The sequence below is a fragment of the Alternaria atra genome (genome assembly GCF_907166805.1).
Source record: "Alternaria atra isolate CS162 genome assembly, contig: 33, whole genome shotgun sequence".
In the NCBI taxonomy this organism is placed as follows: domain Eukaryota; kingdom Fungi; phylum Ascomycota; class Dothideomycetes; order Pleosporales; family Pleosporaceae; genus Alternaria; species Alternaria atra.
The window spans coordinates 1-20,699 of record NW_025091332.1 but is presented as its reverse complement, the minus strand read 5'-3'; the positions used below and the strand labels follow the sequence as shown (position 1 = coordinate 20,699).

The window sequence follows — 20,699 nt, the reverse complement described above, 5'->3', positions numbered from 1 at the left end:
CCTGCAACTACAGTCTGCGAGAAAAAGGACGCATCAAGAAGGCACATTGCAAGTCCAGCATAGATGCAGTGAGTCCGTGAGGTACTGTAGAGAGGATAATCCACCCGCATGGTCTGTGAAGATAGGGGCTAGGCTGCAGATGAGAGGCTGATGTCGCAGGGCATTCTCTGGACAAAGATCTTGTCATGTTACGATGCAACTCAGTATATATACCTAGTATAGATTCTACATCACTCTCTTAAATTTACAAGTGCTCAGCAGACGAAGCGTTCAGATCAGATACGGCCTCAAAATTGTTAGTGTTGCTGTAGCAGCGAGTGGGTAGTTATACTAAGTTACTCCTTCTCAGGTACTTCATTCGCGACACCCTGCCTATCACGAGATCCGCCTACGATGAATGTGCCAGTCAAAAGGGACGCGTTCAGCAGTGCATTCCTGCTGAGCTTAGCTCGAGTTCTAACGTCCATCCCCGCGTAACGGGACGCTTTGGCTAGCAGTAGGTGCGTCGAAAGTTCATGCATCTTGTCGAAAGTCCGTCAGTTTACAACTTGCTATATTATTGTCCTATCCTAGGCACTGCGCCTAAGCTCGAGAGGTTGTTGTGCTTCTGTGCTAATTCCAAGTCCGACTGCTAGAAGTGCTAGATGAGGATAACCCGCACACCTAGCTTTAAATAGCTTAGCTGTAATCTATCGCTGCTGACGCTAGATCTGTGGCTGTGCGGCTGTGGCTGTACGGCGCTTTTGCCAAGCGCTCCAGGATATCCGAAAACCGGCTCAGATTAGGAGCAGGGCTAATTTAGGTTTGAAGGCCCTGGCGTATAGCTCGTGTCAATGAACACACCCAGCATGGAGACCGCGATCAGCTTCCGATACAGCCATTGTGCAGCTTCGAGGTGCAGTGTAATGCACGACCATAGCTAACGCGAAAGCTTGCATGTCATAGGGATAAACCATCGCGCTGCTCTAAAGCTCCGCAGACCCGCCGTTGATCCCGCGCCCGACCTACCACCTCCTCATGCTCTCGAGCACATCGCGACCGATACGTATATCAAGCAATAGCTGCATGTCGCTTCAGCTCGTTGAAAAGGAATACAAGGAGTTAGGAGGCGCCTGTAGGATAGGGTGGGCCGGTCTCACACAGTGGGCATGGCAGGGGACACAGACTGGCATGGTACAGAGTATCAAGGTCCCAGTGTACGCTTCGGTAAGCGGAGTGCGTGCCAATAGAAGAATGCTGTCGTTGCACGCACGTACAAAGGTGGAAAGGCTCTGCATATCTTGGGGATACAGCTGTGGTACGGTCATACAACGGATGGCTCCTTGCAAGAGCACTGCAATCATTAGGGTGGTGGAGAGGCGCTTCAGTTTGATCTTTGGGGGTGATGAGGAGCTTGGGCCCTCGATGCTCGTGAGCGCTTGGTAGGGATGTTAGAGCAGAGATCTGGCAGTACCCACACATGGTAAGGTACAACGCTATCTAAAGCTGCATGCCGTCCTGTTACCGATGATGACCCTTAACTTATGTCTCTTCGCAATGCCATCCAGTGCGGACGTTCATGGCAAGGGTGTGGCAGGTGCCGGTTGGCCATCTACTTAGCTTGTGGCGGCAAATTTGCCGCACGTTGCTTTCATTACAGCGTCATAAGCATTGCCGTCAGCGTTGTGTTTATTAGACTACTATTACCGCCAAGACATAGGCATCAGAATGTAGCTATCTTCTTTCAAGGACACCAATCAGCCAGCCATGCATGCATTTCCCTCATGATGACTTGGCACCCCATGCCACCAGCAGCTTCACCACCGCCTCGTGGCCTCCATCTGAAGCCGCCTGGAGTGCGTTGCTGAGGTCTCCATCCTGCGCGTTGACGTCGGCGCCCTTGTTGAGCAGCATCTTCACCACCGCCTCGTGGCCTCCAGACGAAGCCGCGTAGAGTGCGTTGCCGTATTCTCCACTCTGCGCGTTGATCTCAGCGCCCTTGTCGAGTAGCTGCCTCACCACCGCCTCGTGGCCTCTGTATGAAGCCGCCTGGAGTGCGTTGCCGAAGTATCCACCCTGCGCGTTGACGTCGGCGCCCTTGTCGAGCAGCATCTTCACCACCGCCTCGTGGCCTCTGTACGAAGCCGCCTGGAGTGCGTTGCCGAAGTATCCACCCTGCGCGTTGACGTCGGCGCCCTTGTCGAGTAGCTGCCTCACCACCGCCTCGTGGCCTCCAGATGAAGCCGCCTGGAGTGTGTTGCTATGGACTCCACTCTGCACGTTGACGTCGGCGCCCTTGTCGAGCAGCATCTTGACCACCGCCTCGTGGCCTTCAGACGAAGCCGCCTGAGTGTGTTGCCGAAGTATCCACCCTGCGCGTTGACGTCGGCGCCCTTGTCGAGCAGCATCTTGACCACCGCTTCGTGGCCTCTGTACGAAGCCGCCTGGAGTGCATTGCCGTAGCGTCCACCCTGCGCGTTGACATCGGCGCCCTTGTCGAGCAGCATCTTGACCACCGCCTCGTAGCCTCCATCTGAAGCCGTGTAGAGTGCGTTGCCATAGACTCCACTCTGCACGTTGACCTCGGCGCCCTTGTCGAGCAGCATCTTCACCACCGCCTCGTGGCCTTCAGACGAAGCCGCATGGAGTGCGTTGCTGAAGTCTTCACCCTGCGCGTTGACGTCGGCGCCCTTGTCGAGCAGCAGCTGCACCACCGCCTCGTGGCCTCTGTACGAAGCCTCCTGGAGTGCGTTGCTGAAGTATCCACCCTGCGCGTTGACGTCGGCGCCCTTGTCGAGCAGCATTTTCACCACCGCCTCGTGGCCTCTGTACGAAGCCGCCTGGAGTGCATTGCCGTAGTGTCTACTCTGCGCGTTGATGTCGGCGCCCTTGTCGAGCAGCATCTTGACCACCGCTTCGTGACATCTGTACGAAGCCGCCTGAAGTGTGTTGCCAAAGTGTCCACCCTGCGCGTTGACGTCAGCGCCCTTGTCGAGCAGCATCTTGACCACCGCTTCGTGGCCTTCAGACGAAGCCGCCTGAAGTGCGTTGCCGTATTCTCCACCCTGCGCGTTGACGTCGGCGCCCTTATCGAGCAGCATCTTCACCACCGCCTCGTGGCCTCTGTACGAAGCCGCCTGGAGTGCGTTGCCGTAGAGTCCACCCTGCGCGTTGACGTCGGCGCGCTTGTCAACCAGCAGCTTTACTACCTGCTTATGCTCATTTTTTGCCGCCAACAACAGCGGTGCCTCTTCATCATCATTTGTGGCCTCTATGTTGGCTTTTTCCCTCAACGACTTTTGCGCCGTCTCCTCTTGGCCATGTTGGGCAGCCCACAACAGCGCTGAGCTTCCAGATTGTTGTACATTGTAGCGGTAGAGATAGCTATCTAGGAGATCGTAAAGGCGGCGGTTGGCTTGTGCAACGGCGTTGATATCTTTCTCAGATTCTAGGTATTCTGATATATCTCGGAGCAACTCATTTGGTAGATCAAGCAGTGGCATTGCTGGAATAGCACTTGTCTGCTTTACTAAATTCAAGGTAATGATGAAAACAACCGCCTAGCAAGCACCATAAGCGGGGGTGAAGCGGGCAAAAATTCCAATTTAATAGTAGGCACGTGTTGTGAAGAAAGCCTTAAAAGAGAGAGTTGAGGACGATGGTGGGGCAAGCGGCGGCAGGGTGACTGAGCCACCAGGGTTCAGCATCACGTGGTTAAGTAAGCGCGTTCAGAAGCAGAATCGAACAACATTGAAGGTGATTTGGCTCTTGATGTCGCTATCGGTAGCAGGGAGAGTGGCCAACCCGCTACGGTTATAGGGTTGCCATGGACGTCCGCACTGTACGGCATTGTGAAGAGATATAAGGGTCGTTGTCCATGACAGGACGGCATGCAGCCTGAGATAGCTTAGTACCTTACCAAGCATAGTTACCATCAAATCTCTGCTCTACCTGACCCCGCGCTCACGGGCATCGACGATCCGAGCTCTTCATTACCCTCAGAGATTAAACTGAAGCACCTTTCTATGCTGCTAACAATTGCAGTGCTTATGCGAAGAGCCGTTCGTTTTATAACTGTACGACAGCTGTATCCTCAAGATATGCAGACCCTTCCACTTTTGTACCTGCTTGCACCGACGGCGTGTCTCCAGTAACGCTCGCTCCACTTGCTAAAGCCTAGCCCCCGATCTTGGTATGTTATATCATGCGTGTATATATCGGTTACGGTGTGCTCGAGATATACGAGGACGTGGTGGGCCGGACGAGGGATCCACGGCGGGTCTGCGGAGCTAGAGGGCGGCGCGATAGTTTATCCCTATAGTATGGGAGCTTTCGCGTTGGCTTCAGTCGTACGTTGCACACATCTTAAAGTTGCACAATAGGTATGGCAGAAGCTAGTTGTGGTTTCGATGCTGGGTGTGTCTGTTGTCGCGAGCTCAACGCTGGAGGACTTCAAACCTAGCCCTGCTCCCAATCTGAGCCGGTTTTTTGGTGTCCTGGCGCGCTCGGCAAAAGCGTTACACAGCCACATAGCCACACAGCCACGGATGCAGCGATGGATTACAGCTAAGCTGCTTTAAGCTAGGTGCGCGGGTCCTCCTCATTTGGCACTTCTAGCAGGCGGTCTTGCATTTAGCACAGACGCACGACAATCCCTCGAGCTTAAGCGTAGTGCTCGGGATGAGACAGTAATTTAACAAGCTACAAGTTGGCGGACTTTCGACAAAATGTATGAGCTTTCGACGTATCTAGTGCTACCTCAAGCGAGGCGATCGCGTGACGCTTATACAAAATTATTGTATTGCACGGTAAGAAGATCCTATTTCTGGAAGATACTACCACATACTAGACTTTACGGCCTAAGACTGCTATTCCGAGAATATTTGTTCTTCTCAGCTGTTGTTGACGTTGTTATGTTTGGAATTGTCTGCGGCGTCCCGTCACGCAGGGTGTCCCGCTGCCCAGGGACGAACGTTATTATGTGTTCTCGCCATTCTTATCAACCTTCACGCTGGTTTGATATACATCGTCAACTCGCTGTGTGGCACGATAGTAACACAAACCGGTGAACGCGACCTCAAGTTACAGGAATGGGTGAACTGTTAGTGGTGGTGGTTGCGGCGCAGTGTTGGTGAGGGTTCCGTTTCCCGAACCCGGAGTCTGTGTAGGCATCACAACGCCGCACGGCTATAGCGCAGTGCACGACTACATATGCCCTTGAGGTGGGGAGAGGGGAAGTTAGAGTACTGATACATCGACTCAATACAATGTGTACTACCCCCGATCTTGCTTCCAAGTTCTGCTTTCCAGCGTCCTAACATGCCCACGAGTTCCAGCCACTAAAACCGCAACTGCTCGAGGCTGATTTACACGACCTGTTTTCATTCATCTGGGCTCGCGATACTTACAGTTTCGATCACCCACGTTATCGTCTCCAAGTCGCTTTCAGTATCCTGTTAGTATTCCATTTGGGACTACATCCTAATGTCGGTCTCAAAGAAGGACTGTACTACAGCGATACGAGGATCTTTCTTACTCGGTTTGAAAACACCACTCGAGCAATGCTTCTTATCCGCCTGGGTAATCGGGATGAAAATGCGCGGGCGAACCGCAAGTGGGCCGGGTAATTATGGAGTCGCCTTTCGATCCTCTGGTAAAGCTAACACTTACTAAGAAAAACAATGATATTGGTTGATGAGCCTGCGAAGCGCCACATGTGCCCCGTTACTCTGTTTCTTTCGATGGCTATTGCCGATGGTGTCATTGACGGCATTGATCGCACCAGCGACATAGCATCGTTGTTTCGTGGCCACCAATACTCTGGGTGGCTGCTTTTTCCTTACAAACAGGATCTATCACATCTGCCGGTACTTCGGAGAACCGGTAATAAATCCAGAGTGATCTCATCTTGTAGTATAAAGCCATCAGTACTCTACACAATGATGCAGGCTCAGTTGGACCGAGCAGGACACGAAGAAACTTTTGCAACCATGCTTCGGGACATCAGGAATGCGACTCAGCGGGAAAAGCGGCGGAAGACTGCAGCCGGTTACGTTGACGCCGAGACGTTTTTGATTGGGCGTGGACAAGCAAAGTGCTTTTCTGTGATACTAGCCTCTGAACCGGTCACGCCCCTAGACACGACAACCTTTCGCACACCCGCGAGCCTCAAATCGCCCTATCCACTGCCGTATGTGTTAGATGTTCAACTCAAATATGACATCACACGGTCAATGATAATATCTTATCTATATGGGTCATATGCCGCATACCACGCGATTCCCGACATACTGTACCCTTTCGTTAAGGCCGCCGAATCTGTCGCATATGAGCCGTATTATGCAGATGCGCTGCCTAGTGCCTCTGGGGGCTGTCCGTGGTGTGATGCTCGGCTGAAACGGTAAGCCTTACCTGCAGACTCATTCACATGCGCATAACGATCAGGCTCATCGTATTTAGAATTCCGATGAAGGCACACTTGCTGAGGTGTTCACAAAAGAACAAGAACTATGAGATGGAGAAACAGCTTACCACAGCCCTGAAGGAGAGGCGATGGAGATGCATGTGGACCTCTTGCAGTTCTGGTAACCTTAACAATGCAGAAGCGGCGGCAAGTCACATGAGCGATCACGTTACGGCTGATGTTGTTTACTGCCAATGGGGCCCATGCAACTACAAAGCCAGCAAGTTAACTGATCTTCACGCACATCTTGTTATCGAACATGATGTCTTTACCCACATGACGATACCAACACGGGCCAGATTCTGCATCGAGTGTGGAGTCTGGATTTCTAGTGATCTCGACTGGGAAAGACATGCTGTACAGCACGCTAGAAGTCCCAACATTATTTATGGTCCTATTACTGCAGAGGGCATTGTGGCGGCGCCTCGTCGCTGTCCATTCTGCATGATGCAGGGCCGATTCGTACAGATGGAAAATGCGGGCCACTATGCCGAGCACATAGAAGATCACATCAACAGGCAGTTTGACAAGGGTTGTAGGAAATGCCCTCATTACTCGTGTACAGGACAGGACTTTAGCAAAAAGGATTTGCGAAACCATTTTAATGCAGTTCACGGCATTACACTTCTCTAGTTGAATATATTGTTGTTAGTGTACTTTATAAAGTATTATTAGGAGGGTTTAACGGCCTGCGATTGGCAGACGTTCAGTGTTCATGCGTACATTCCTTTTAAGCCTATTGTTCCCTCTGGCTGTTTAGGTTGATAATATGTAACTACCTCCTCTCAGCTCGAATAAGAAACGTATTCTTATCCTTTTCCCTCCTTTAACTCATCCCATGCTGTCCAAAGTATCTCTCTCATCTTATCGTACAGCTTCGGATTTAGAGCCCTCCACCTTCTGCCTCTAGGGAATATTGGTCTCCGCAATCTGTTAACGTAGGGGTTCAGTGGCTGGTAAACGCTGATATATTTCACGGTAAGTTAGTACGTCTAATAACAGCACTCGGGATAGCACGGCTAGAGATGACGGGCGCGCAACACGCTTGAGTGATTACTTGCTAGGAACGTCTCCATCAAACGAGGGTAGAGAGGTGCAGACTGTTAGACTTATTGGTCCTTCTGAGAAGGCTGTTAAAGCCTAAAGACGTCCGAATCACGCATGGCAGAATATGAATCCAGCATTATGCGAGGAAGCCCTAACATTATTTGATCTATGGAATTGAGCCTAGGTGTAACAATGGAAAAGCTGATATCTACAACGCGCGTACGGTGTTATTAACTATTAATATTGTTAGCTGCGAACTTTTAATCTTTTTGTATTAGGACAGGTAGGTGGTTGTATGTTGTGTAGGTGACGGATGCATAAGGCTTTAACCTTCGATACAAGACAGTTCATTGACCAAATCCTCCTATAGTTACATTCTGATTCCTAGTGTTGAACATATCAGGGCGCCTTAGCTCTATGCACTCAGCTGGGGGGCTTCGTTGCGCTTAATGTGCCCCACCCTTCCAAATGTGCCGTTGTGCTATTTAGAGAGTACCACTTCTTGTCATTCTATGGGAGAACGAATAGCGCAGTCTTCTTATTTGATCGCTTATTGGGACGATGAGTTGACGCCAAATCCGATTAATATAAAAAGGAAGGTGACACAGCAACTGTGTAGCAGTGCAGGCCTAGTACAAATTAGATCCTGTAACGAAGACAGACGGAAACTTACCATAAATATGCCTTGCCGTAGTTGTGTGGAAGTGCTTCTGCCAGCAAGTGAAAGACTAGAGACAATGATCGCGCTACACAATTGGATAGACGCTGCGGCCGCGTTGGTGAAGACGAAAGTATGCAACAACCGCACATATTCTTCGTCTCTCCGCTCAAATCCCGAGTTTTCGTGGGCCTTTACTTGCTCGCGTGAAAGTACCGCACATAGAAGCGATGCAGCAGCGAGACGAGCAAGCAGTGCCGACTCATAAGCAGGAGATATTGTTTTGTCTCTATTTGCGATTAGATAGCCTCGAATACAGATGAAATCCACCTACATAACCGCAGAAACAATGTCTAGTATAGTTAAGGTCGCCACTAGATGTACTGCCCATATAGTCCGGCCAGGAGAGATGAAGATCTGCAGCAATCGGGCGAGCTAAAATTCATGTTAGTAGACGACGAGCAATCAAGGCAGGCAGACTGTCTGACATTGTTGCTATTGAGAAGTTGGAGATTACACATAATGACTGCGTCAAGCCAGTAGTACATCTCCTCTGTCGAATGGGGTGCAGTCGCGATTGCGATGATGCCAGTGATCCCTAGGCCTGTTGAACCGATGCCGAAAACGATTCCCGTAATCCTCTCCCAACGGTAGTCGTACTCGGGGACATAATTTCTCACATCGAGGTAAGTGAGCGTGCTGCTCAGTATAGGTCCGACTGAGAAACAGATCGCAAAGCTAACTAGTAAAAAGAGTGTCATGTTGACGAGAGTTGGTGCAGTACTGAATATGGGGGGCTCCTGTCTTTTGTACATGCTCCATGTGTCTAAAAAAAGGACTTGTGGAGAGTTACATCGCCGTGTGCACATTCCTAGTGGTGGAGCCCGGGCAGAGCGAGTGACACGATGAGAGAGTGATCCTGAACAGCTGCATGCATAGCTGTTAGGATATCCACATAGTTTTGCGGTATTCAGCCTTTCTGGCCACTGGGATAGGGCTTAGAAGCAGTCGTGATGGCTGCAGATGTCTACATTATAAGGGGTGAGAACTAGATTGAGACCAGATGCACATCCACATAACCCTCATCATGGGCTCTAGCGGACACTAGTACTTGCCATCAAAGTCCGGACCATCGCCTACAGCAACCTGACTGGTCTTTGATCTCTGGCATGAGGTATCTCAGAGTTGCAGACGTGTAAAGTGATAGCCTGTAGCGGTCGAGAGCTTGGTGGGCTATACTATTGGAGAAGCTTCAGAGTTCGTCATACACGAGTATGCTTCGAGGTCTTTACTAACATGCAACATACGATGACCTGGAGCGGATCTTGTTAGTTACAAGACGCCAAAAGAATTTTAGCTCGTATGCGAACGAAGGAAAGTCTCTCTATACTTCTTCGTCATAGGATCCCACCTCACACCACTCGAAGCGTCTGCCCTTCCGCCCCCGCCCCTCTCTCTTTTTTTGTTGTCGAGGTGTGATTCTCACAAGAGCTCCTCGAGCCATGATGAGTATATCATTGTGGCGATCTAACGCGTGCGAGGTTTCACACTGCAACGCTTCCACGTCTACAACGGCAGCCGCCTTGTGTTCTAGCAGCTCCCTCGCCTTCTCGACTGAAAGCCATTCGATGCTCTAGACAATCTCTGAATCGTTTCTGTTTGCACCTGGTGCTGCCATTTCTGCGGTGTACTCAATGTAAATTTCAAGCGCTCCTGCAGTGTGGCATTGTGGTTCGTGCGCGACGACAATGCTACTGGCCTGCGTCACACCCTGAATCAATTCCGCAATGTCACATGTTGTAACCTTATGACGAGTTGTTCGAGGACTGCATCTGGCGGATAATTGCGTCGCAGGCTGGTCCGACAAGCCCATCTTGGGAAGTCCATCCTCTTCTGCGGTGACAGCACTTCTCGAGCCGAGTACGGAAGGAACGCCTTGAATGCGCTCTGAGAGGGAGACCGATTTTCGGTCCCTGGGTGATGTCGAGTGTTCCCGAAGCCTGGCTATGTCGTTGGCTGAAGAGTTTTTCGCGGATGCTTCCTCACGCTCGGTTGCTTCTGCCAAAGCTGATGTGCGCAACGTTGATGTAGGCAAGGGTAGTGTAAGCAATGTGCTCTCGTTTGGATCTGGGTAGATGGTCTTTTTCTGTCTTGAGAGTAGTATCTTCAGACTATCTTTGATCTGATCTTCTAGTGCCGAATTGAGTCTCAGATCCAAATCGTTGAAATCGGGCATCGACGGCAATCTCCATCCAGGATACAACCGCCCATGGTATCGAGGCGTGTGCATCTTCCCATGCATCAGGATAAAATCATTACACAGAAAGCATGCATCCTTGCTGGAACAAACGACTCGTGGCGGTAACCCCGAAGCATTCAGCTCATAATAGAAGACAAGTTGAATTTCGGCATGTATCTTGGCTTCCCGCAATGTTTTCCTTGTTTGAGCAGCGAACTGATCGTTCGGCTGTGGACCACTCGTGTTCAAGAGACGAAAGAGGTAGCGGACGTCTGGCCCTTGGCAAATTGTGTAGATTCTTGCGATCGTCGACGTCAGCTGTGGAGTATGGTTTTCGCCTGCAACTCGATAGAAAGCCTCTTTGGGCAGATTGATGAGTACAACCTTCGCTCGCCGCAATAAGGAAATTCTTCTGGCTGTGCGACATAGAAATCGCGCAGCCTCCCGATATCTCGACACTTTAATAACGATGTTGAAGAGGTTTCGCCTTGAACTCGGGCACATCGCTGTCGCTCATTCTGTTAGCGCTGTCTTTCGACTCCCCTCCGTCATTCCCCCGAAAAAAGCCTCCCGTTGCTTACGGTATGCGACTTTTCGGAATTGCCGTCATATAGCATACTCTTGGCTTGGAGTTCATTCCAATAAACTCACTTCCTTAACAGTCTTACTAATCTCCTTGGCTTTTGGTATGACACGCTCGGTGAGTTGAGATACGGGAGGCATTGGCGCAAGAAGATTCCTTCTCGACATCATAGAAGTGTTTTCGTCAATAAAGAAAACCTCATGCTTCCCGACCTCTACAATGTCAATCCAGCCTGATTGAAGTCCTGATTTGCCCTCGTAGATGAGAGCCGGCGGTAGTGCCTCCCCAGAAGCACATACGCAAACCAGAAGCGTTATCCATTCTTTGTTGCCATCCTGGATGGCCGCCGTAGGCTCTTTCGAAGCCCAAATTGCCTCTGTAAAGACTCTTTTTGAGCGAGTTGTAATGCCAACGAAGAAGCCCTTCTCATCCAAATTGTAAGTATTGCGCGACTCAATGTCGTACTCTCGCATCTTCGAATGCAGCAACTCAAAGTACAGCTTGCATCTTTCTTGAGGGTCAGCTTGGTGCCGGTCAGGATCGATTCTGGCGCTCTATCTAATGGTAAGCTCGTCGGCATGGCGATGAAGAAACCGAGTAATCCAGCTTTCGGAAACCTCCCACTTCGCTATTGTTCCCGCAAAATTTTATATCTTCTCTCGTGTAGGTGGCAGGCCGCGCCTTGCGCATCTTTCTATGTATAACATAAGTTCATGCTCCTATTGTGGGTTGAGTAACATCTGATCCTGGTGGTAGGTTGCATTTGGGCGCTGTTTTCCTTGTTGCCTTCGCGACAACGTCGATCGATTAACCCAATTTTTTTGCAACCTCAAGATACGAGAGAGATGCGCCGTCTTCGCGCGATTCGATACTTTCAATCGTTTTCTGAATTGGATCCATGGTGGTGGAGTTATGACGTGTTGAAGTTGAGATGGTTACGATGTTATGATGTTCGGGTGGCTTGAGTGCCGAACTGGCTCGCGTTGCGCACGGTCAGTGTCTGTTTTTCCAATTGGTGGAAGATAGGCTATCCAGAGCTTTGACCTCCCCTGTTCAATCAACCGCTGTGGGGCACTAAGTGGAAGTGTGCGGGTGAGTCGGCGCGAGAAAGCGCTTGTACAATTACGCATGGTTCGTCGAAGAAGTGCGCAAAGCGCAGACGACTGTCTTGCTCATGATACGCCGTATTGTCGCTCTCTTGATGTATATTTGTGACCACGCGAGATGAGGATCCACCCTGGCCGAGTTTCGGATACTAGGCTACCAAGCACCCTCGAAATTGTGCACGTAGTCATTGACTAAGCCTTAGTCGAGGGTGGAAAAAGCAAAACAAACAGCGAAAACACTATTTTCGGAATCTGCCCAGTTTATCGCGCACAAACGGACGTTCTTGACGCCAATCGACTAGTAGTTAGCCAGCCAGTAGCAAGTGGAAGCTGTTACACGTGGTTAGCCGCCGCAGAGAGAGGTCACGCTAAGCGGGTCCTTATTGTGACTGATGTGCAGCGCACACGGCGGGATGGTAATTCTATCACGCCTTGATCGTGATGATGATCTGGCGCACCTTTGTTACAGCAAGTTTCTTTGTACTCCTTTCAGACATGCTATACTGGTCTTTGTGACACGAGATTGTGTATCCTAAAACAAAATTTTCGGCGTTGCCTGTTTTGAGACTGGGTCGAAGGCAGACGGTCGATTACTGTACGGCTTTTTATTGGGGGCTGTAACGCTTGCCATGGGCGCCTAAGAACGCTCCAAGTCGAGTATATGGAATGTCCCTACCAGCTAACCCTCCTAACTGTCTCGATGAATCTTTCGTCACCTTCTTCTCTGGCTGCTTTTTTTGGCTTCTTCATCCCCAAGTCTGTTGCGCGAACTGTTAGTGCGTTATTACCTAACGATACATACTATTCAACACTACTAGTACAACTGTGTTACACGACAAAACATGGAACGTAAACGATCCAGAGGTAAGGTTCTACAACACCGATTGTTGATATTGCGCAGCCTGATTAAACCATGGCTTCACAGTTACGCCCGAAAACTACACGCGAGCGATAATATCGCTCTCAAGAAGATGCTCAAGCACATCTGTCTTCCCAGGGAACAATTATATTGATATGGGAGATTGGATGCTACTAGACCGTAATCTTCTTAACCTTCCAAAAAGAGAAGAACAGGCCATCCCGTTCGCTTCTGATGCCGGACAAACTCACGATCTTGTTGTCGTGTACAACAGCGGGGAAGGGAAGTGGGATGTGCAAGGATATAGACAAGAGGAACACGAGAACTTCTATGCTGCTACTACTGTTCCTGAGGCAGGTCTCGGGCAATTAGTCTTCATTCGAGGTTTTATCTCGCCATCGTGGGTGTCGACCATTGGGAGCAAATACAACATCGATCCGGAATTCTTTAGGCGACACATGGAATACCTTTCGGCGAGCGTTGACCGGCATGCATACAGTTTTCCATCACTCGCCAGTTCGTCAAATAACATATTCCGGCTTTGTGTGAGCACACTTCTTCATCGCGATGGTTTTGGTGGACAGGATCTTCAGTCGCAGCGATCCGATCAATCGAATGAACTTGGGATATACAAGATACAACAGCTCGGATCTACTAAAGTCCGTTGTGGGGATTCATTGGTGCGCGAGTACTCTACCTTGTGCTCGTGCTTCTCTGTAATTGAGCAATGGATATCGCTTTGTGTCACAAAGACAGACCACGGTTGGGCCGGTAACAGATCTCACAACATGGCACGAGGCAGGCTTGCTGACACAGAACCTAGTTGTTGTTTGGATGGACCAAGGTAGACCCTTGGAGAAGTCACCTCCCGGACCATGGACAAGTCACATCGAATCCAAGGCCACAGCGTTACCCATAATCCAGCACCATCACAAGATGGCATTTCGAACCACCACAAACCGTCTAGGTCCAAATGCTAATTCTTCGGTGGAATTTCAGCAGAGTACGGCCATTCTCCCCTTGCAGTACGATTCACTGGTCGGGCTCGTCGATCTGTCCCGTCGCGCGGCTCAAGATCCGCTATCGATGTGCATCCCATTATTTGCGCATGCTGCTTTCTCCGAAGTTCAGTTCCTAAACCTTATGGAGTCCAGGATCCGAATGCAGATCGACGCGATAGCCGAAGGAGTCTCAGCCGACGCATTGGGAACTTTTCAATATTTTTCCAATATTCTCGATAGGCATGCCCAGCAACTGACAGAAAGCACTCGCGCATTCTGCAAATTGATCAATCAAAGTAATCAAAGGTCAAATAGTGTCAGAGCGGAAAGCCCAATGCCTAGAAGCGCTGTGCCCCCAAGCATCGGTATGCGCCGGCAGACGTCAGAAACCGAGACAGCCAGAAATATTGGATCGAGTAATTCCGAAAATGCTTTTGCAGCGAAGAACCTCTGGGAAGACTATGAGCAACTCCATATTCGCTGCATCGAACTATCGAAAATGTGCACTCAGGGTATAAATCTAGCGATGAACAAAGCTGCGATTGAGGAGTCCCGAAAGGCGATTGAGCAATCTGAACGACTCAAAAAGCTGACTTTGTTGGCGACGTTCTTCATTCCTCTCACCTTCAGCACCAGCTTGTTTGGTATGAACATTGATCTCCTCGGACAGAACGGCGTGCGATTTTGGTGGTTCTTTGTACTATGTGTTCCAATTACTTTGTCTGCCTACGTACTTTATCTGTGGGACGTTCAGCTTATGAAGCGGTGTTGGGTGAGATTCTGGAAAGGTTGTCGCTGTGTGAGGCGGGATAAGACGGCTGAGAGAAGCAGCAAGGATCCGAGTCACATCGTTTGATCACATTTTTCTGTGAGCCCCATAATTAAGCCCATTCCCAATAGTCATACTACGTAGTGATAGCACACTTATTAGAGAAAAATGCAGACATAGGTGGCACTGCCTCTATCACAGAAGGCTTCTGCAAGGTGCAGGCATCCATGCAGCATGCCCCTCATCTACCTAAGCGCTGTGCCCCGCATTGCTAATCTTGAAATAACACGCCATCAACCATCCACCAACAGCCCACCAAGTCGACATTGTTCCTCTCGTACCTTGAGACATTCCACTCTTCACCCACCTGCATCGATGGCGATGGCAGCGAACTCTATGGCCACCGGCCACCTCCAGGTCCTGCGGGATCCGGCCAACACCTCTCAGGAGGGCATTGAGTGAGATAGACTCCTACAAAGGCCTCAGCTCAATTCTACCACTTACACTCAAGCTCAGCGTTGTTCTTGTTCCTGGCACCGGAATCATCTCACCAGAGAACTGGTCGTTTGCTGACCGAAATTGGCTCGCCACCCTCCCTGAGCCTGGTCCTAGGGCACGTATCCTTGCGTATGGATACACTTCGCCATTTCCAGACACCACATTCTCTTGGGAGTCGATTCTAATGCTAGGTTACGATTTCCTCCAATGTTTGAGCGATGCACGATCGAAGTTAGACACACATCTTGTAAGTAGCTGAGTACAGGCCCTTCCTTTCTTGAACTACTGGTACGTTTGCTGATATCCCTTTTCCAGACTGACAGCAAGCCAATGGTGGTAGTCTGCCATAGCTTGGGAGGAATTATAGTCAAACAAGCTTTGTGCGTCGCCAACAAACAGTTTCATCGATATGGGTCAATCGTCAACGCTTTAGCCGGTATCATCTTTCTAAGCACTCCGCACCGCTATGCTGACAAAACTACGTGCGCTGTACATTTCCGCGAAATCTTGGAAGCAACAACAGGCAGGGGCTCAAAGCTCACAAACGCCATTACCGAGCGAGAAGGTGCCATTCTGCTCGATCTTGCAGACAGATTCGAAGGAATCTCGCTTCGCACGCCCATGCTATCCGTCTATGAACTGAGGGAGTCTAGAATTAGTTCCACGCCCCTGCGTCCAAAGTACCAACAAGTCAGTCCCGATTCTTTGATCACGTCCTGATACTAACCTGGGCTTCTAGTTGGTCGACCGTGAAGCTTGTTCGACTCATGCTCCCATGGAAACCGTCGTTGGTCTAAATCTTGACCATCACAATACATGTGTTTTCACTGAAAGCATTGGCGGTGAAGGCTTACGGGAGCTGAACGAGTTTATGCACAAGGTCATGGTAGATGCTGTGCAGCTTGTTGCACTTCGACGGAGAGAACGTAGGTTGAGAAGGTTTCGGCAAGCTGTAGTACGACACTAATGGTCCAAGAGGATTACCAGTACGCAACAATGAGCGCTTACTCGCCTACGATCAGCGAAACACCACTTCAAGGTGAGGTTGGGAACCAAGCTTAACCACGACTCAATGCTAACGGTAATTAGCCGAGCAACTGGAGCTTTCCGAACAACCTTCTAATACAGCAACGGAATGGCCTTCGAATGGAGCAACGGAAGGGACTACACCTTCGGGGTTTGAGTTGGTTTATCCCGCAGCCCCAAACACCGAACCGAAAAAATCTGTCCATCTACCTTGCGTGTTACTCAACACAAATTCGAAGAACGAGAACTTCTGCGGCCGTGAAGACGTCTTGGAACGTCTTGCGGCCGAGCTCTTGCCTTCGAAGAGCATAGTGACAGCATCAGGTACGGCTCTACAGCAATTTGCACTTTGTGGATTTGGGGGGATTGGAAAGACTGAAATAGCTCGCGAATTCTCCCGCCGTCATAGAGCTGCCTTTGATGCAGTGTTTTGGGTGACGGCAGACGAGATTGCGAAGCTCGACCATCACTACCAGCAAATATCGTTGGCATTGGGACTCGAAGACTCATCGGAGTGCAAGAGCCAGGTTGTCAGTCGAGAGATCGTAAAAGGGTGGCTCTCCAATCCTCAAAAGTACCTATCTGGGTACGATGAGCTTGGTCAGCCCGATCAAGCGAGGTCAGAAGCGACCTGGCTGCTTGTGTTCGATAACGCAGACGATCCAATGATCCTGGCGGACTACTGGCCCCAGGGCAGTGGATCAATCCTTATCACCAGCCGCGATCCATTGGCTAAACGCATGTTTACAGGAAGGACGTCAGGATTGGATCTCGGGCCATTGACACAGCAAGATAGTTTGTCGCTGTTCAACCATCTCACAACCGTTTCTAACGAACCCGAAGCCAACACTGCGAAAAAAATCTCCGAAGCACTAGGTGGTGTGCCTTTGGCCATCTCACAGATGGCAGGAATCATTCGCCGACAGGACCTGACCTTGTCCGAGTTTCTTGAGCTGTATACAGATCATGAAGAACACGCCAATCTTTATGAGACAAAGTTCGATGCTAACTTGATCACATATCCTCACTCTCTGTCCACTGTTTGGGCGTTTGAGAAGCTAAAGCCTCATGCGCGGCAGCTATTGGAACTGATTTCGTTTCTCGACCCGGATTTCATTGGAGAGGATCTGTTGATTGAAGCATCAGTGGTATTACTTTCGGATGGCGCGCAGTTTAAGAAGAGTGCCTACATCGAGGCTCGGACTGATCTTCTGCAGTCATCTCTTGTTCAAAGAGACAAGCAAAGACAGCAGTTATCAGTTCATCGTATCGTACAGGAAGTTATCATGACAACAATGGACGAGGCGAAGAAACGATCCATATTCGATCTGATCGTACGAACTCTCTGGGCGGACTGGCCATCGGCTATGCCAAAGCCATCGAAAGAGCCAGAATTGCCTCAGCCCAAATCAAGTGGTGGCAGACTGCATGTTGGGAGGTGGCCTGTTTGTGCGGCGATCTATCCCCACGTTCTAAGGATACACCAACTCTGGTCAGCGATATCAGATCTCTCAGAAGCCACTAAGTTGCATTTTGCAAAGTTGTTGAATGAGGCTGCATGGTGCGTAGACGGTCTGCAAGCTCTTACTTTGCTGTTTAATCTAACCTAGCTAGGTATCAGAAAGAGCGTGGTAGAACAAAGGATTTTGATGGCTTCTTTGAGACCGCTCGCAGCATCTGCGAGTCCTCCATACACCCGGATCGGGACTCCCTGCTTGCAGATATATATTTCTGCCTAGGGGCTATCTCCATGGACGCAAGCGATTTCGATAAAAGTCGCGTTTATAAAGAATTGTCTTTGGCTCTAGTTTCCAAAATTTGCAGAGAGCTGGGAACTGCTGACGAGAGATTATATCTTGCATACGCAGAGCGAGGCATCTCACGCATTCAAGACAAACGGTACGAAGAAGGTGAAGCTGATCTCAAGGAAGCGCTACGGATTCGTAAAGCTCTTGGTAGCTATGTCCCCCGGTCTGGCGAGGTTAATTTGAGCTGGTCCCTTCTTGCACAAGGAAAGCTGGAAGAGTGTGATAAGCTTCTTTCGGAAACTCTTGCGGGCAGGGAAAAGGCGTTAGGCAAAGATGACAGGGAGTCTGTGAGGACAGGACTGGTTCTGTATGCACTTGGTAACCTCCGTGCTGCGCAAAATCGGTTAGATGAGAGTTTTGAGTATCATCAGCGAGCAATGCGCCATATGCGCGCGACGGTGGGTGAGCGGGATTTCTACACTGCGAATGTCGCTCACAAGATTGCCGAGCACTTGATCCGCTTGGGTCGAAGCGAAGAGTCGATGTAAGTGTTGCTATTTCAACAGCATAGGTGGGATTTTCTCTAACACTCTCTTAGTACCATGGTCAATGGGGCACTGGACGCCTGGTCTGTTGATCCAAGTGCACACAAGAACGAGATTGCCCGCACAACCTTCCTCAAGGGCCGCTTGTTTGAAGCAACAGGCAGAAGTCAAAAGGCTTCCATTGCTTTCAGAGTCGCATGCCGCCTGAGAAAGGAAATAACTCAGGAGGATCGGGATATGAATAGCTTGACCATGGAAGATTTCGACGAGATCGTTGCTTTTTGGGCTCGATGATGAGCCTCGTTTGTCCAGGTACATTATAGAACCTCGATGCCATACTTTCTATAGTCGAAGTCTTCCAGACTAGATATACTCTCAGCCCAGCCGTCATCAACTTCCCCCAATTGCCAATCATCTCCGAGCGCATTCATTCCCACTCTCCCAGCCAGCACTTGCTTTTGCTTGTTTCCATACTCAGCCGCCACGTCTTGATGCGGGACCCAAACGACCCTCATCCCCGCGCGTCTTCCGGCTTCTACTCCCGTTACACTGTCTTCAAATACTAAACACTCGTCAGGCATGATGGCCTCCTCTGCGCCAGCCGCCGAGTTCAATGATTCCAACGCAATTAGGTATATGTCAGGCGCCGGCTTCCCTCGACCCTGTCGCAGTCGTGCATCATCGCCCAGAATCCGCTGTTTGGGTTGGAAGAAATCTAATAATTGCTTCGTCTCCGGTCTCGAAGTTTTCAATTTGAAGCTATGGCTCTTACTGCTAGATGCCAATGCTAGTTTGATCTTGTCTCCTGAGGAATTTTGCGCATGACTGAGATTAGAAAGAAGCTTTTCCGCACCAGGCAATGGCTCGCAGCTCTGGAACTGAGCTTGCATTTGCTCCCTCAACTCCTGAGCGAACTGCTCGCGGGGAATGGGCAGCTTGGCCCAATTATGGAATATGTCGCCATTTGTTGAGTCCGGGATGCCCATAAGCTGGACTCGAATCGACCGAGTAAAGGCAGGCCTACCGTACTTATCGAGAAGTCGGTTCGTGCAAAGAGTAATAATATCTTCAGAGTTGATGAGGAGCCCGTCCATGTCGAAAATGCAAGCCCGGATTGGCGGGAAAATCGTAGCAGATCCATTAGCCCCGGGTAACGGCTTCACTGTCCTTATGTAAATGTTAGAGATGAGCGCGCCCAAGGCCAAGCACGGTCGCCCACATTGGGGGAACTCACTCTGATCTAGAGAGCGTCATATTGTCACAAGCGGCTGAAGCTGTCTGTATCCAAGATTGTCGAGGTGGAAGGAGTCGAGCCCGCTGGCAGTGTCGTGCCAAGATAGTGCGGGGCATGAAACGAGCCCCACGGCGTGCCGAGCCACCTAACAACAATCCTGCATTGCAAAGATGAGGCTGCTGAGCCACCACAATAGCTATTATTACGAGCGTTTGTGGCAGAGCAGTAGTTATATACTTGCGATCAATTTCTAACACATAAGTTTCTTTGGTAAATTGACGTTGCGCCCTCGGCGGGTAGTTCTAGGTGGAGGCGATGGCGCACGCTCTAGGGCTTTTTCTATAATTAACGTGGTTCACCCGTGAGCGCCCCCACGAAACACCAGCGAAGCGCCTGCGCAACGGTGTAGCGCAACACCACAACAAATCATTATACTGCAAGCAGTAGAATACCATCTCTCGCGTCGGTGGCAAGTATCGCCTTGTGCATCTTTCTATGTATTGTGCTAGTGCTGACTCCTGTCGTGGGCTGAGTAGTTGATGATTTGCCTTGGTTGCACTGGTGCGCTGCTGCCCTTGGTGCCTCCGCGACAGTGTCGTTCGATCAACACCAAACCTTTTCGCGACTTGGCGGTACGGAAACTTATCTTCAGGTTCACGCGATTCGATATATTTAATCGCTTCTTGAATCGGGTCCATAGTGGTGGAGTAATGACGCGTTGAAGTTGGGACGATCTCAAAGTGTTGGTGTTCAGGTGGCTCGGCACGCGAACTGGCTCGTCACGGGCACGGGCACGGTACAGTAGCTCTAAAGCCATTGCAACAGATCATCCAATTGCTATATTATACTAATATATCTCCCAAATGAGGTGGAAGTGGCCAACCAATAGCTACTGAGGTGCACGATGTGCGTCATAACAGATGCTGGTGTGATCAGAGCTTGCA

General features: G+C 50.1%; 5 protein-coding genes across 5 annotated transcripts; 2 read left to right on the top strand and 3 right to left on the bottom strand.

The window, feature by feature from the left end:
- Positions 1-1,761: 1,761 nt before the first annotated feature.
- ALTATR162_LOCUS10425 (uncharacterized protein) lies at positions 1,762-3,482 on the bottom strand (the record flags this gene model as incomplete). Its single annotated transcript, XM_043318061.1, has 2 exons — positions 1,762-2,351; positions 2,747-3,482. The coding sequence occupies 2 exons, from the start codon at positions 3,480-3,482 to the stop codon at positions 1,762-1,764; spliced, it is 1,326 nt and encodes a 441-aa protein (XP_043173996.1).
- Positions 3,483-9,780: 6,298 nt separating this feature from the next.
- Positions 9,781-10,437, bottom strand: ALTATR162_LOCUS10424 (uncharacterized protein; the record flags this gene model as incomplete). The annotated part of the gene is made up of 1 exon (XM_043318060.1): positions 9,781-10,437. One exon carries the CDS (start codon positions 10,435-10,437, stop codon positions 9,781-9,783), a length of 657 nt encoding a protein of 218 aa, XP_043173995.1.
- Positions 10,438-13,089: 2,652 nt separating this feature from the next.
- ALTATR162_LOCUS10423 (uncharacterized protein) lies at positions 13,090-14,791 on the top strand (the record flags this gene model as incomplete). Its single annotated transcript, XM_043318059.1, has 2 exons — positions 13,090-13,705; positions 13,758-14,791. The coding sequence occupies 2 exons, from the start codon at positions 13,090-13,092 to the stop codon at positions 14,789-14,791; spliced, it is 1,650 nt and encodes a 549-aa protein (XP_043173994.1).
- A 294-nt stretch (positions 14,792-15,085) lies between these two features.
- ALTATR162_LOCUS10422 (uncharacterized protein) lies at positions 15,086-18,815 on the top strand (the record flags this gene model as incomplete). Its single annotated transcript, XM_043318058.1, has 8 exons — positions 15,086-15,162; positions 15,221-15,449; positions 15,518-15,892; positions 15,942-16,128; positions 16,179-16,241; positions 16,292-17,789; positions 17,843-18,520; positions 18,575-18,815. 8 exons carry the CDS (start codon positions 15,086-15,088, stop codon positions 18,813-18,815), a joined length of 3,348 nt encoding a protein of 1,115 aa, XP_043173993.1.
- Positions 18,816-18,838: 23 nt separating this feature from the next.
- ALTATR162_LOCUS10421 (uncharacterized protein) lies at positions 18,839-19,615 on the bottom strand (the record flags this gene model as incomplete). The annotated part of the gene is made up of 1 exon (XM_043318057.1): positions 18,839-19,615. One exon carries the CDS (start codon positions 19,613-19,615, stop codon positions 18,839-18,841), a length of 777 nt encoding a protein of 258 aa, XP_043173992.1.
- Positions 19,616-20,699: the final 1,084 nt, after the last annotated feature.